At 36.4% G+C, this 12753-nt stretch overlaps 3 protein-coding genes across 3 annotated transcripts in view; 1 reads left to right on the forward strand and 2 right to left on the reverse strand.

The window, feature by feature from the left end:
• LOC132130933 (calcium channel flower homolog) overlaps positions 1-12753 on the reverse strand; it is a 364794-nt gene that overhangs the window by 337760 nt on the left and 14281 nt on the right. The window lies entirely within an intron of this gene.
• Positions 551-6162, reverse strand: LOC132130470 (large ribosomal subunit protein uL29). Its single transcript, XM_059542182.1, has 4 exons — positions 6059-6162; positions 5251-5387; positions 1907-1988; positions 551-754 (listed from the first exon to the last, which is right to left on the reverse strand). Exons 1-4 carry the CDS (start codon positions 6059-6061, stop codon positions 605-607), a joined length of 372 nt encoding a protein of 123 aa, XP_059398165.1. The 5' UTR covers positions 6062-6162; the 3' UTR covers positions 551-604.
• LOC132130471 (cytochrome b-c1 complex subunit 9-like) lies at positions 6432-7908 on the forward strand. Its single transcript, XM_059542183.1, has 2 exons — positions 6432-6608; positions 7612-7908. The coding sequence occupies exons 1-2, from the start codon at positions 6468-6470 to the stop codon at positions 7660-7662; spliced, it is 192 nt and encodes a 63-aa protein (XP_059398166.1). The 5' UTR covers positions 6432-6467; the 3' UTR covers positions 7663-7908.

The raw sequence follows: 12753 nt of genomic DNA on the forward strand, positions 1-12753 counted from the left end.
AGTAACTGGAAGTGGATGACAATGGAAGGATTTTAATGATACTATGATACAATATTATATTATATAAACATTTTCATGTATTAAGAACCATAAAGGGTGTGTGAAAACAGGTTATCAAATTTAATTGTAATTTTTTATATTGTACTTTGTATTATACCATTGTTTATAAGATTTTATCACGTTATTGTTATAAAGTGAGAGGTAAATTATATTTAAAATGACTTAACATCTGGAAAATATTTTAAATTTGTATTAAAAACACAATGTATAAACCTTTAAAAAATATAAGCCAGATTTGACAGACAACCCTTGAAAAGTTAACTAAAATTTTGTTTTCGATTTTTTTAAAGGTTCTTACATGTTTTAGTTTCACTCTTGCTTAAATAACTCAAACATTTTTAAAGCTGTAATGCAGAGACTTCCAGTGGGAAAAAAGCATCTCAGTTCCAACTGTTGTCAAAAACACAAGTTCCACATGCAATCATCACTTCCATCATATTTCCCAAGAAACCTTATATTCCTGCTTCAGAGACACACAGACTCAGGCGTCTTAATTCCACGGTGAGGCGTTTATTTTTTCAGTGATAAACAACAGTACAGCCTTTCAAGCCTTGACCGCGAACTTGCGGATGGAGTAGAGGCGGGACTTCCTCTGCATCTTCTTGGTCATCAGGTTCTGCTCGTGTTTTGTCAGCTGACGACGGATGGCACGAGTCTTCTTGGGCCTCAGGTCCAAAGGCTTGTACTTCTTCCCCTGAACATGGAGAGCAGGACTGTTAGAAACTACTAGACGGACATTACAAGCAGCAGCTGGAGGAGAACAGGATCTGACCGAACATTCATTAAATCAACACATCAGCTGTAAAACCTTCCAGAGTAAAAGTACACGGAGCCTTTTTACAGACAGTCAACAAATCTAAATCTAGAAAACCAATTACACAGTGCATATTTCTATTTTTCTTTTTTTAATTGTTACACGTTTAGATCTGTTTTTATATTTGCATTTAAAAATTGTAACACTACTTTGCTATATATTAACCTTGACGCTTCATTTCTGAAATCTAGTTAATGCTGCACTGAGCGTTTCTAATACGGCTGAGGAAGTGACGGAAACCTCTCTCTGCTGATTAGTGGAATCAATCTCTCGCTTTCTTCCTCTTTTGGAACATCATAGAAATGCGATTGTGGATTTTTGAATTTTTCTATTGGACCAAATGGGAACATAATTAAGTTTTTGTACTTTCCATTCATACGAGTGCTTCTGAGAAACACAGAGATATGACAAGGGTGGATTTAGAAATGGGATCAAAGAACCAAACAGTAAAAATAAATGTCAAGGTAATATAATGGAAAGTATAGTGTTTAAATGTACATAAAATGTGTGTATATAAGACTAGGTGTAAAAAACACAGTCCTCTAGTAACCTGTCTTTTTGAATTAGACTACAGCTGAAGTTCATTAAATGATAGGATATAAAGGTTCTGTCGGCTGCTCACAGCAGATGAGGATCATTTAAAGACTCTGCCATGAACCGTCATGTTTCTTTAGCAAGAGAATATTCACACTAGCTCCACTTCAGCAGGAGGAGTGCTGGGTGATCGTCTTGCTGGAGTCTAAACAGACGCTCTGTAGTTCATCTCTCATAACAAATCAGGTCATCCGAACAGTGGAATGAGTGTCACATGAAACTGATGGCCATTACAGCTTCCCATTAAAATCTAACTCTTCTAAATGTATCTGCTGTCAAGATAAACTGAATGGACTTTCAAGTTAGGACTTTAACTTTCAAGTTATCTTTAAATTTGACCTCATCTAAAAAAAATTAAAAAAGACTTCAAGGTGTTACCTGCAGCGAAAGAGCATCTTAGCATGTGTGCATTCAGGTGATCAGTGGCATTAAACTGACCTTGTAAAACTTCCTCAGATTCTCCTTCTGTGTCTGGTTGATAACTGTGAGGACTCTGGCAATCGACTTGCGGACAACCCGGCTGAAAAGAGAGGAAACAATCATTAGAATGATGGTTTCCACTTAATTCTTCATCTTCAATTAATCCCAGAACAACATTTTTGACTGAAACACAAAAGAAATGAGGCCACAAACAATTTCAAAACATGTTTTCAATGAATGGAACAGACACACAGGGTTTCTGCAGGTTTTATGTAAGATACACTGAAAACTACTTTCAACCACTAGAACATAGAAACAAATTGAAATTAACTTGTAGAGAGGTGAATTAAGACTTTAAGACCTTTTTACGACCTGCAGAATGTGTGTGATGTGTATACTGAACGTCCTTGGATCAGACTACACTTAAGAACCAAAATACACACGTGTTCCCATCACACTAAAGTTGACATTGAAACACAGAAGGGCCCCAGATCATTATTCCTCCTAAACAGTATATGTCTCCAATAATCTGGATCTTCTGTAAACTGGTAAAGGGTGCGTCTCAATCAGCTCCTGTGCTCGTGAATCAGTATATCATGTACACGAATCTGCTCACTGGTTCAGTCCCTGGCTCACTGCACATTGGGACAGTGACTACTCAACGTAGAATGACACAGTTGGTAATAATCAACAAGCAGGACCAATCTAAATTTTTCTCTTAAAACATCATTCTGCTACAATTAATTAAATTTTTTTATTATAAATGTTTACTAGATGTGATCATTATCTTTCTAGCAATGTGTTTTTGCTGAAATACAAAAAAACAGGCATGTCTTTAAAGGGTTAGTTCATCCAAAAATTAAAATTATGTCATCAATGACTCGCCCTCATGTTGTTCCAAACCCGTGAGACCTCCGTTTATCTTCGGAACACAGTAGGGCTGTAGCTATTGAATATTTTAGTAATCGAGTATCTGGTAAGAAACAATGGCAGGAATTATTGGTTCCGCTTAGTGTGGGAATCTACCATATATTAATTGAGCGTGGGGGTTTCAGGGGCAACGTGGCCGAGTTGTTGCTGTTATTTCCTCTTTAATGTGAACGAATTAATAACATCAAAGTAGATTTATTAAGTAGAACATCATGCCAATATGTTTTTTTCAGACTCAGTATATTTAAGGGAACATGTGTAAAGTGTTTTCTGTGAGTTTGTCCCTCCACATGTGGTAATTGTGCTGGCCACCAGTATAAATGTGAATGTCTTTGTAATGGAAGGTAGTCTGTGTTTGTTTCTGCAGTGGAGAGTGTGGCCTGAGGGTTGCAGGTATTTTATTCACTCTCTGATCAATAATTACAATAAACTCTTGTATCACCAAACAGTCTCGGTGTGTGTTTGTGCGTATTAACGTCCATGTTGAACGTGCGGTCCCTCCGTGACCGTCACAGGCCTCTTGAAATGAACAACTAAGTTTCCTTTTTTAGAACAATTATTTTTTTTATTTTTTAAATGCATAGAATGCAATGCATACATCAAAAATAAACATTTAATTATTACCCATTGTTTCTCTGTCTGTACTTGTACTGTGAACAATGACAAGAAAGTTGACAGATGAATTAAGTGCATCTAAGTGCCATACAGTTGGGGTTTTAAATAAAGCATTTTCTGAGATGCACATTAAACATTAAACACATAAAACATTAATTTAATTTATCTTGTAATTATTGAAAATTAACTTAACTTTTTGGTAAACAAAGGGGATTTACTATTAAAAATAAAACATGGAAGAAATGTTGTGTGATTAAACCCTTAAAAAATAATAATGTTTGATTTTTTTTTTTTTTTTTAGTAGTAGTAGGCTATGTACATTCTGCTGAACAATAGTCTTTAACCGGACTTTTATTTTGACGGGTTGACGTACCTTTACAGTTCTGTGTATGTGATGTGACGCTTGTTTTACTCAAATCAAACGGTCAAATGCTCATGAAGTGACTGTCAGAGCAGTTCTGGAGATGTTGTTCATGTGTTCAAGTCCTAGTGAGACAGCAGATGCTGAAATCACTGGAGCGTCACGCGCGCCTCATAAAGGAAGACGCACTTCTGCTCCATTCATTAAAAGAGACACGCAGAACATGCAGGATTCATATTTAAATAGTCTGTTCTGGCTTAATATTTACAGATATTAGTCTATATCATGATTTGATGTAAATGCAATGACCTATTTTTGATTAATTCATTCAAAATTTGGCAAATTCCGCGCCATTCCACGTTTAACTGTAAATTCCGTTTTTATGATGGACACTCTTTAAGTTTGCCCGCGCTCTCAAATCAAAACACTGCTGACTCCTTGCAGTATGCGATTTCGGAAGCAGCACTTGTGTCTCCTTCCGCTTTAGGGGTGATGTAAACATGTTGTGTCACATTAAAAACATCATTGCGAAAGAACCTGACGTGAGATTTAAAATAAATTAAAAGAGGCTTCGAGGCAGAGGAATTTGCCTCGATCAATTTTTGTAATCGAGTTACTCGAGGAATCGTTTCAGCCCTAGAACACAGTTTAAGATATTTTAGATTTAGTCCGAGAGCTTTCTGTCCCTCCATTGAAACTGTGTGTACGGTCTACTGTCCATATCCAGAAAGGTAATAAAGTCATCTTCAAAGTAGTCCATGTGACATCAGAGGGTCAGTTAGAATTTGCTGAAGCATAGAAAATACATTTTGGTCCAAAAATAACAAAAAATTATGACTTTAGCGTTCAGACTTCAGCATTGTCTTCTCTTCCGGGTCTGTTGTGAGTGCGTTCACAACACTACTGACAAGTTTTCTGGTGCGCCCAATAACAAAGATAACACATCAGCAGCGTCGTGAACTATGACGGATAAAGTCATAATTTTTGGACCAAAAGTATTTTCGATACTTCAACAAATTCTAACCGACCCTCTGATTCCACATGGACTACTTTGAAGATGTTTTTCTTACCTTTCTGGACATGGACAGTATACCATACATAGATTTTCAATGGAGGGACTGAGAGCTCTCGGACTAAATCTAAAATATCTTAAACTGTGTTCCGAAGATGAACGGAGGTCTTACGGGTTTGGAACGACACGAGGGTGAGTTATTAATGACATAATTTTGATTTTTGGATGAAGTAACCCTTTAAATCATCCATCACATATCAGAAATGATGTAATATCCGAATAGGGAGCATAGTGAGCACAAATGCTCCCTGGTTTTTGCAGTGCATTGTGGGATTTTTCAGGGAGCAGACACTCCAGTGCACTGAAAGGACTCCCCTCATCAGTGTCCCGACTATTGAGCTCGTGAGCTGATCGGGACACAGATGACTCCATCCCATCACTCACATCTTGGAGAGTTTGGATGCAGCTCCTCCGGTAACCTTGGCAACACGCAGCTGGGAGAGCTCCACCTTCAGATCCTCCAGCTGTTTCAGCAGCTCCTCCTTTTTCTTCCCGCGAAGGTCTCTGGCCTTGATCTTTGCCTAAAAAACACACATTACTCATTAGCATTTGAATCACACCAAACCATTTTTGCGCAGTGTGGGGTGGGGTTGGCGCAGTGGATAAGACACATGCCTTTGGTGTGAGAGACCCGGGTTCGAATCCACTGTGGGACACCAATGTGTCCCTGAGCAAGACACTTAACCCCTAGTTGCTCCATAGGCGTGTGACCTCTGACATATATAGCAATTGTTAGTCGCTTTGGATAAAAGCGTCAGCTAAATGAATAAAATGTAATGTACTTCAGAATCAGTCGTCTACAGCTAGCAGTGGTTTCTGATGTTTTGGAAACGCATGTCTGTCAAACTCATTCAGTCTAAACATATAATAACTTTCACTTCTGTTCGACGGCTGTTGACTACTGCAAGCCACAATATCCAAACCAACTCCATAATATTAACTTTATGTATTCATAACCGCAATTAAAGCTGTCCGCTCCGCTAACAGGCTACAGTGCACTGCTGGACTACATCCACCGATGCATCGCGTCTTCACTCAAATTTCACTTTAATCCAAAATTATAAATATTCAAATACCGTGCTTAAACTCTAGTGCACAGATCGAGGTGTAGTTTAAACTCTCTCTCGGGGTCGTCTAACACGTATAACGCACAGGATTGATTCAGATTGCTCAGTTTCGGTAAAATCCTCACCATTTCTCTCGATGGCTGCCACAAGAAAGGAAGTCGCAGAGGTCACGTGAGAAAATCTACCGGGTCACGGAGGAAACTAGGGTTGGGAATATTAATTAAATTCGCTTCTTAATAACCATAATTTATTAAATTACTACATTATTATCCTCAAATGTTGACTATTTAGGAGTAAAATAATAAATTATATAGAAAACACAAGGAATCTACTAAGTTACAATGTCAGATTTCTGTTAAAAACCATTCTGTTTATTAGACAATTGTACCTGTTTAAATAGGCTTACGTTTTCGTTAAAAAAAAGAAAAGAAAAACAGAAATAAATACATTTTTTTAAAAAAAAGTATTCGGTCGAGGGATTTGATTGACAGCTCACGGCTCCGCCCACTCTCCCGGAAGACTCCGTCGACCATCATGGCGCTCGCGAGAAGTGTCTACAATCTGCTCTTCAGAAGAACATCAACTTTCGCTATAACCATCATGGTGGGAGCTGTGGTCTTCGAGAGGGTGTTTGATCAGGCTGGAGAAGCGGTGTTTGACAACATTAATCGAGGGGTAAGATATCTTTCGATTTATTTCGGTAGATTTCCTCATGACCCACCGATAGACTGACCTTGATCAGCCTACTTGCTAACAATAACTAAATATTTATAGGGATGAAAAAATAGGATATATATTTAGTGTTACATTTATATAAATATATGTAGGTTGTCTTTATAATATAAACAGTTTAATGCCATTACACTGTAATGCTAATTTATTTTTATCTGGAGTGTCTGTACAATCAGATGTACCATGCATGTAATAATGCAATGACTCAGATGTGCCATGCATGTAATAATGCAATGACTCAATGACTCAGATGTGCCATGCATGTAATAATGCAATCACTCAATGACTCAGATGTGCCATGCATGTAATAATGCAATGACTCAGATGTGCCATGCATGTAATAATGCAATGACTCAGTTGTGCCATGCATGTAATAATGCAATGGCTCAGATGTGCCATGCATGTAATAATACAATGACTGAATGACTCAGATGTGCCATGCATGTAATAATGCAATGAATCAATGACTCAGATGTGCCATGCATGTAATAATGCAATGACTCAGATGTGCCATGCATGTAATAATGCAATGACTCAGATGTGCCATGTATTCATTGCATTATTGTAATAATGCAATGAATCAATGACACATGTAATAATGCAATGAATCAATGACTCAGATGTGCCATGCATGTAATAATGCAATGACTCAGATGTGCCATGCATGTAATAATGCAATGAATCAATGACTCAGATGTGCCATGCATGTAATAATGCAATGACTCAGATGTGCCATGCATGTAATAATGTAATGAATCAATGACTCAGATGTGCCATGCATGTAATAATGCAATGACTCAGATGTGCCATGCATGTAATAATGCAATGACTCAGATGTGCCATGCATGTAATAATGCAATGACTCAGATGTGCAATGCATGTAGTAATGCAATGTGTTTTGCTCACCCTGTGTGCTGTCATTCAGTTGTGTATTTTCTTTTTGTAGAAACTCTGGAAACACATCAAACACAATTATGAACAGAAGGATGAAGAATAATGATGATCTTGTGGAGCGTCCTGTTTCCTGATGTGACCTAGTTGGACAATCCACTGCTTTTACAGTGTGCTACAGCCGCTGTGTTTCATCATCCAGCCGGATTGTCCTGGGGACATAGACAGAGACTCATTAAATGTGATGTGTCCGTGAATGTTCAGCTTGTCATTGTGCTTTATACCACATTCTTCACCATTTGCAAATGTGTTGTTAATGAAAAACTGTATGAATAAACCCAAAAACCCAGAATTGTTGAAATACGGTGGTTCTTTTGTGTGTAATGCAAGAAGCAATTTCAGGTGATGTTTTTTTTTTTTTTGCCATATTATTTAATTAGTTTTATAACAACAACAAACAAAACAAACAACATGACCCCCCCCCCCCCCCCCAAAAAAAAAATAACTCAAGACATATTTATAAATGACAAAAATGTGTAAATAAAATGAATATAGATCAGGCAAGGACAGGAAAAAAAATCACCACAAAAATCATAACCATAACAAATAATTACTATAAACAGTATAATTATCTATCTAAAGTTGTACTATTATGTAAATGTATCATTGTATAATTTATTATGTTTTAATTTTTTTATCATGTATCATTTAAAGCCAGTGTAAAATTATGAAATCCATAACATTTGCTGCCCAAAAGTAATGTTGTAAAACTGGCATTGCCAATCCACTTAGCTCTTTCAATTTTTCTAAACGAGCCTTAGAGATGCGATGTTCCTTATAGCCCCAAATAAAAGGGAAAATTATAGAATCTAGGTTTCTTAATAAAGATTTTTTCAGATAGGTTGGTAAAGGGGCACCATTTTATAGCATTCAGTCATTTGTGGATTAATGCGCATTGGAGACGCTAACCGTTTAAAACGATTCAGCTCGATTTGGTGAACTGGTTCAAAAAGATCCGGTTACATCGAATGATTCGTTCGCTAACCGGATATCACAAACTGCTTTGTTTTGAACTAGTGATGGGAAGTTCGGATCATTTTACCGACTCGGACTTTTGAGTATCGTTCAGCAAAATTAACGACTCTTTTTTCGAGTCATTTCGTTCATTTCGTTCATAGCAAATAGTTCATATTCATTTATTCATTTAGCAAAATGTAATGAAAATGTTATGTGTTACTTCCCCAACACATCTAGTACTTACGCAAACGTTGATCCCACTAAAAAACAATACAAAACTAAAATGCTATAAGATACAGAAAAAAAAAATCCTTCTTTACCTGGGTCTTCAGTCTGTGATTAGCTCACCTCACCTCTTATCTGACAAGAGTCCTCGGGTTTAAGTCATTCCTTAATCACGTGACAGCCACATACGCAAAACTAACGCAGTCTTGAGCTGGAAAGAGAATTGATTAGGTCATCTCATGAGTCTTTCGGGTCTCGGGTCGAGTTTGACTCGTTCCTTAATCACGTGACAGCCACATACGCAAAACTAACGCAGTCTTGAGCCGGAAAGAGAATTGATTAATTCATCTCATGAGTCTTTCGGGTCTCGGGTCGAGTTTGACTCGTTCCTTAATCACGTGACAGACCCATACGCAAAACTAACGCAGTCTTGAGCCGGAAAGAGAATTGATTAGTTCATCTCATGAGTCTTTCGGGTCTCGGGTCGAGTTTGACTTGTTCCTTAATCACGTGACAGACCCATACGCTATTTCTGACATTTCTGTCACTGTGTTTTTGTTACTGTTTGTTGAGGATCTGTGGTTTGTTATTATTTTATAAATAAATAAAACCCTGTTATAAATAAAATATTGATTAATTTGTCTTTTTGACTGTCTATCGGCAAATAAACACTAGGCTATATAATAATATAATAATTCAAGGTTACAATAAAAAGTATTTATACTAGTTTGTTCATTTTTACTCCAATTTTGAGTTTGCTAGTATAATAATTGCTTTTCCTAGGCAGACTTGACATATTGGTGTAATATATGTATAAGAAGATTGCTCAAAAAAGGACATAATGACATATACATTAAAAGCAAATAAAATTTTGAATTTGAATTATTAATGTTAGTTTAAAACATTAAGGTTATGATAACTTCAGCTTTAACAGTTTTAACCCAGCTCAGAGTGAGGAGGATACTTTAGATCCTGGTGCGACTGCCAGTGCAGGGGCCATGTTTTGGGAAGACTTTGAAGAGAGGGTAGCAAGCTTGAGGCCTTCTGCTACCTCTTCTAAGACCTCAGATGCTATAAAGGTGCAGGCCTACCTTGCAGAGCCACTCTTACCCCGCACATCAGACCCTCTGGCCTGGTGGAGGAGATGTTCACCAGTATACAAAAGCCTTTCTGAAGTCACAAAGACAAGACTTTACATTGTGGCCACATCTGTGCCATCTGAAAGAATTTTTTCTAAAACTGGGCAGATTATTTCAGATAGAAGAAACAGACTCAGCCCATCCAAGGTCAGGGAGCTTGTTTTTTTTAATGCAAACATGCCTTAAAGCAAGTCCTAAAAATATAGCCACAGTGTGTTATTTATTTTAAAGCTTATTTATTTTTATTTATTTAGAAAAAGACTAGCTTGTTGTGCAATATTTTTGTTGTTGTTGTGATTTTAAAGGTAATTTGTAATTGTTATAAGGCTCCGTAGCTTTAGTATCTCTTCATTTTCATTTATTTTTATTTAAATGGTTTAAAATTGTTTGGGGAATAGTTATACTCTTTGATATAAAGTTTTTATTTTGGCACAAAAGTGTTATTTATTTTAAAATGTATTCATTTTAAATTATTATATAAAAAAAGCAAAGCTTGTTGTGCAATATTTAGTTTTTCTTTTTTTTTCCTTTTTTTATATTGTACTTTTAAAGTTCATTTGTTAAGGTTATTAGACCCTGTGGCTTTATTATCTTTTAATTTTATCTTTATTATACTTTTTTATTATTTAGATTTATTTTGGAATAGTTGTCCTCTTTGTTACAAAGCTTTAAAGGCACAAAAATAAACAATAAACAACAATTCAAAAATATGTACACAGTGTTTTTTAATGTTTATAAAGTGTCATATGTTACAAAAGTATGGTTTATACAGACAATCTGATTTAATAATTACTCTAGCCAATGTTGTCACATCACGGGACAAAAGAACGAACAACCCGAAGAACCGAAAGATGAACTAATCAATTCTCTCTCCGACTCAATACTGCATTCTTTTACTGTTTATGGTTTTAGCGTATGGGGCTGTCACGTGATTAAGGAATGACTCGACCCGACCCGAAGACTCATGAGATGAACTAATCAATTCTCTTTCCGGCTCATATTGCATTGGTTTTAGCGTATGTGGCTGTCACGTGATTAAGGAACGAGTCAACTGGAGGAAGAAAGAGTGGTCTCTAAAATAATTTCCTTGTACCAGAAGGACCCTGCTGATATATCAGAAGAGGAACGATTATCTTTAATTTCAGAACAACTTAAACTAAATGAGATCTTCTCTAACAAAGCAAAAGGTGCCTTTATAAGGTCAAGGAAAAGGTGGATTGAAGAAGGGGAGCAGAACTCTGCCTATTTTTTTGGCTTAGAAAGATATCATGGGAAATGTAATTTAATCCAGCAACTTAATATCAACAATACTGTAACTGATAATCCGAAGAGCATAGCTGTTTTCTGTGCGGACTTCTATAGTAATTTATACAAATCTCAATATTGCCATCAATCATCCACTACATTCTTGAACTCTCTCATCATCACTCCAATCTCTCAAGATGATAGGAAACTCTGCGATGACCCTATTAACTTGCAGGAAATTACATTTGCAATTGAACATTATAAAACTAACAAATCTCCTGGTGTTGATGGCCTCTCTGCAGAGTTTTATCAGGCTTTTACACAAGAATTAGCTCCCTTTCTACTTGAAGTAATATTAGAAAGTGTTGAAAAGGGTTCTTTACCCCCTTCGCTGACCCAAGGTTTAATTACGTTAATCCCCAAACCCAATAAAGATCCACTGTTTATAGATAATTGGCGACCTATTTCATTACTGAACACCGACTACAAAATTTTTGCCTCAATTATTGCAAAACGATTAAAAAATGTTTTAGACCCTATTATTGATGAAGTCCAATCAGGAGTCATGAGAAAAAGACACATTTCAAATAATATTCGGCTTGTCTTAGATATAATTGATTATTCCTTTTTATGCCCCGATGATAGTTATATATTTTTCTTGGACTTCTATAAAGCCTTTGACACAGTAGAACATAACTTTATATTTCAAACTATTGAGAAATTTGGTTTTGGTGATTTTTTTCTGTAAAGCTGTTAGAACAATGTATTGCAAAGGCAATAGCTCTATCAGACTTAAAAATGGGACATCACCTAGATTTGAGCTGCAAAGAGGCATCCGACAGGGCTGCCCTGCCTCCCCCTATCTATTCATTTTATGTTCTCAACTTCTTTCCACCCATATTAAAAATAGTACTTTAAAAGGAATTTCAATTGCAGAAAGAGAAGTTATCCTCACTCAGCTAGCAGATGATACTACACTATTCTTAAAAGATGCCAGCCAAGTGCCAATCGCTATCAAAACAATAGAATTATTTTCAGCAGCTTCTGGACTCTGCTTAAATCTGAAGAAGTGTGAACTTTTTTCCCTTAAAGAAAGCGACACCTCCCAGATCTATGGCATCCCAATCAAAGATAAGATTACTTATCTAGGGATTACTATAATGAAAAATGAGGAGGAGAGATGCTCTGTAAACTTTAATTTGATTAATGATAAGACAAAGAAAAAGCTAAATCAGTGGCTGCAGAGGGAATTGGAATAATCGGCTTATTAAATTCAAGAATAAATCCTTATTTTTTAAGACATGGTTCAATAATAACATTATTCTAGTTTCCCAACTAATAAATGATAGTGGATCATTGATGAATTATTCTGAATTCCTTAACACGTTTGGCATTCCAGTTACCCCAAGAGAGTTTGCAATTGTTATGGATGCCATCCCATCTGGTATTTTAATTCTTTTAAAAGGGGCTGGAAAACCAGATTGTCTACCAGATTTGGACCCTAAGTTGACCTCAGTTGGTAAAATATGTTTCGCAATCACAATGAGGAATAATAATCGTAATATTCGCTC

The sequence above is a fragment of the Carassius carassius genome, chromosome 47 (assembly GCF_963082965.1).
Source record: "Carassius carassius chromosome 47, fCarCar2.1, whole genome shotgun sequence".
NCBI lineage: Eukaryota > Metazoa > Chordata > Actinopteri > Cypriniformes > Cyprinidae > Carassius > Carassius carassius.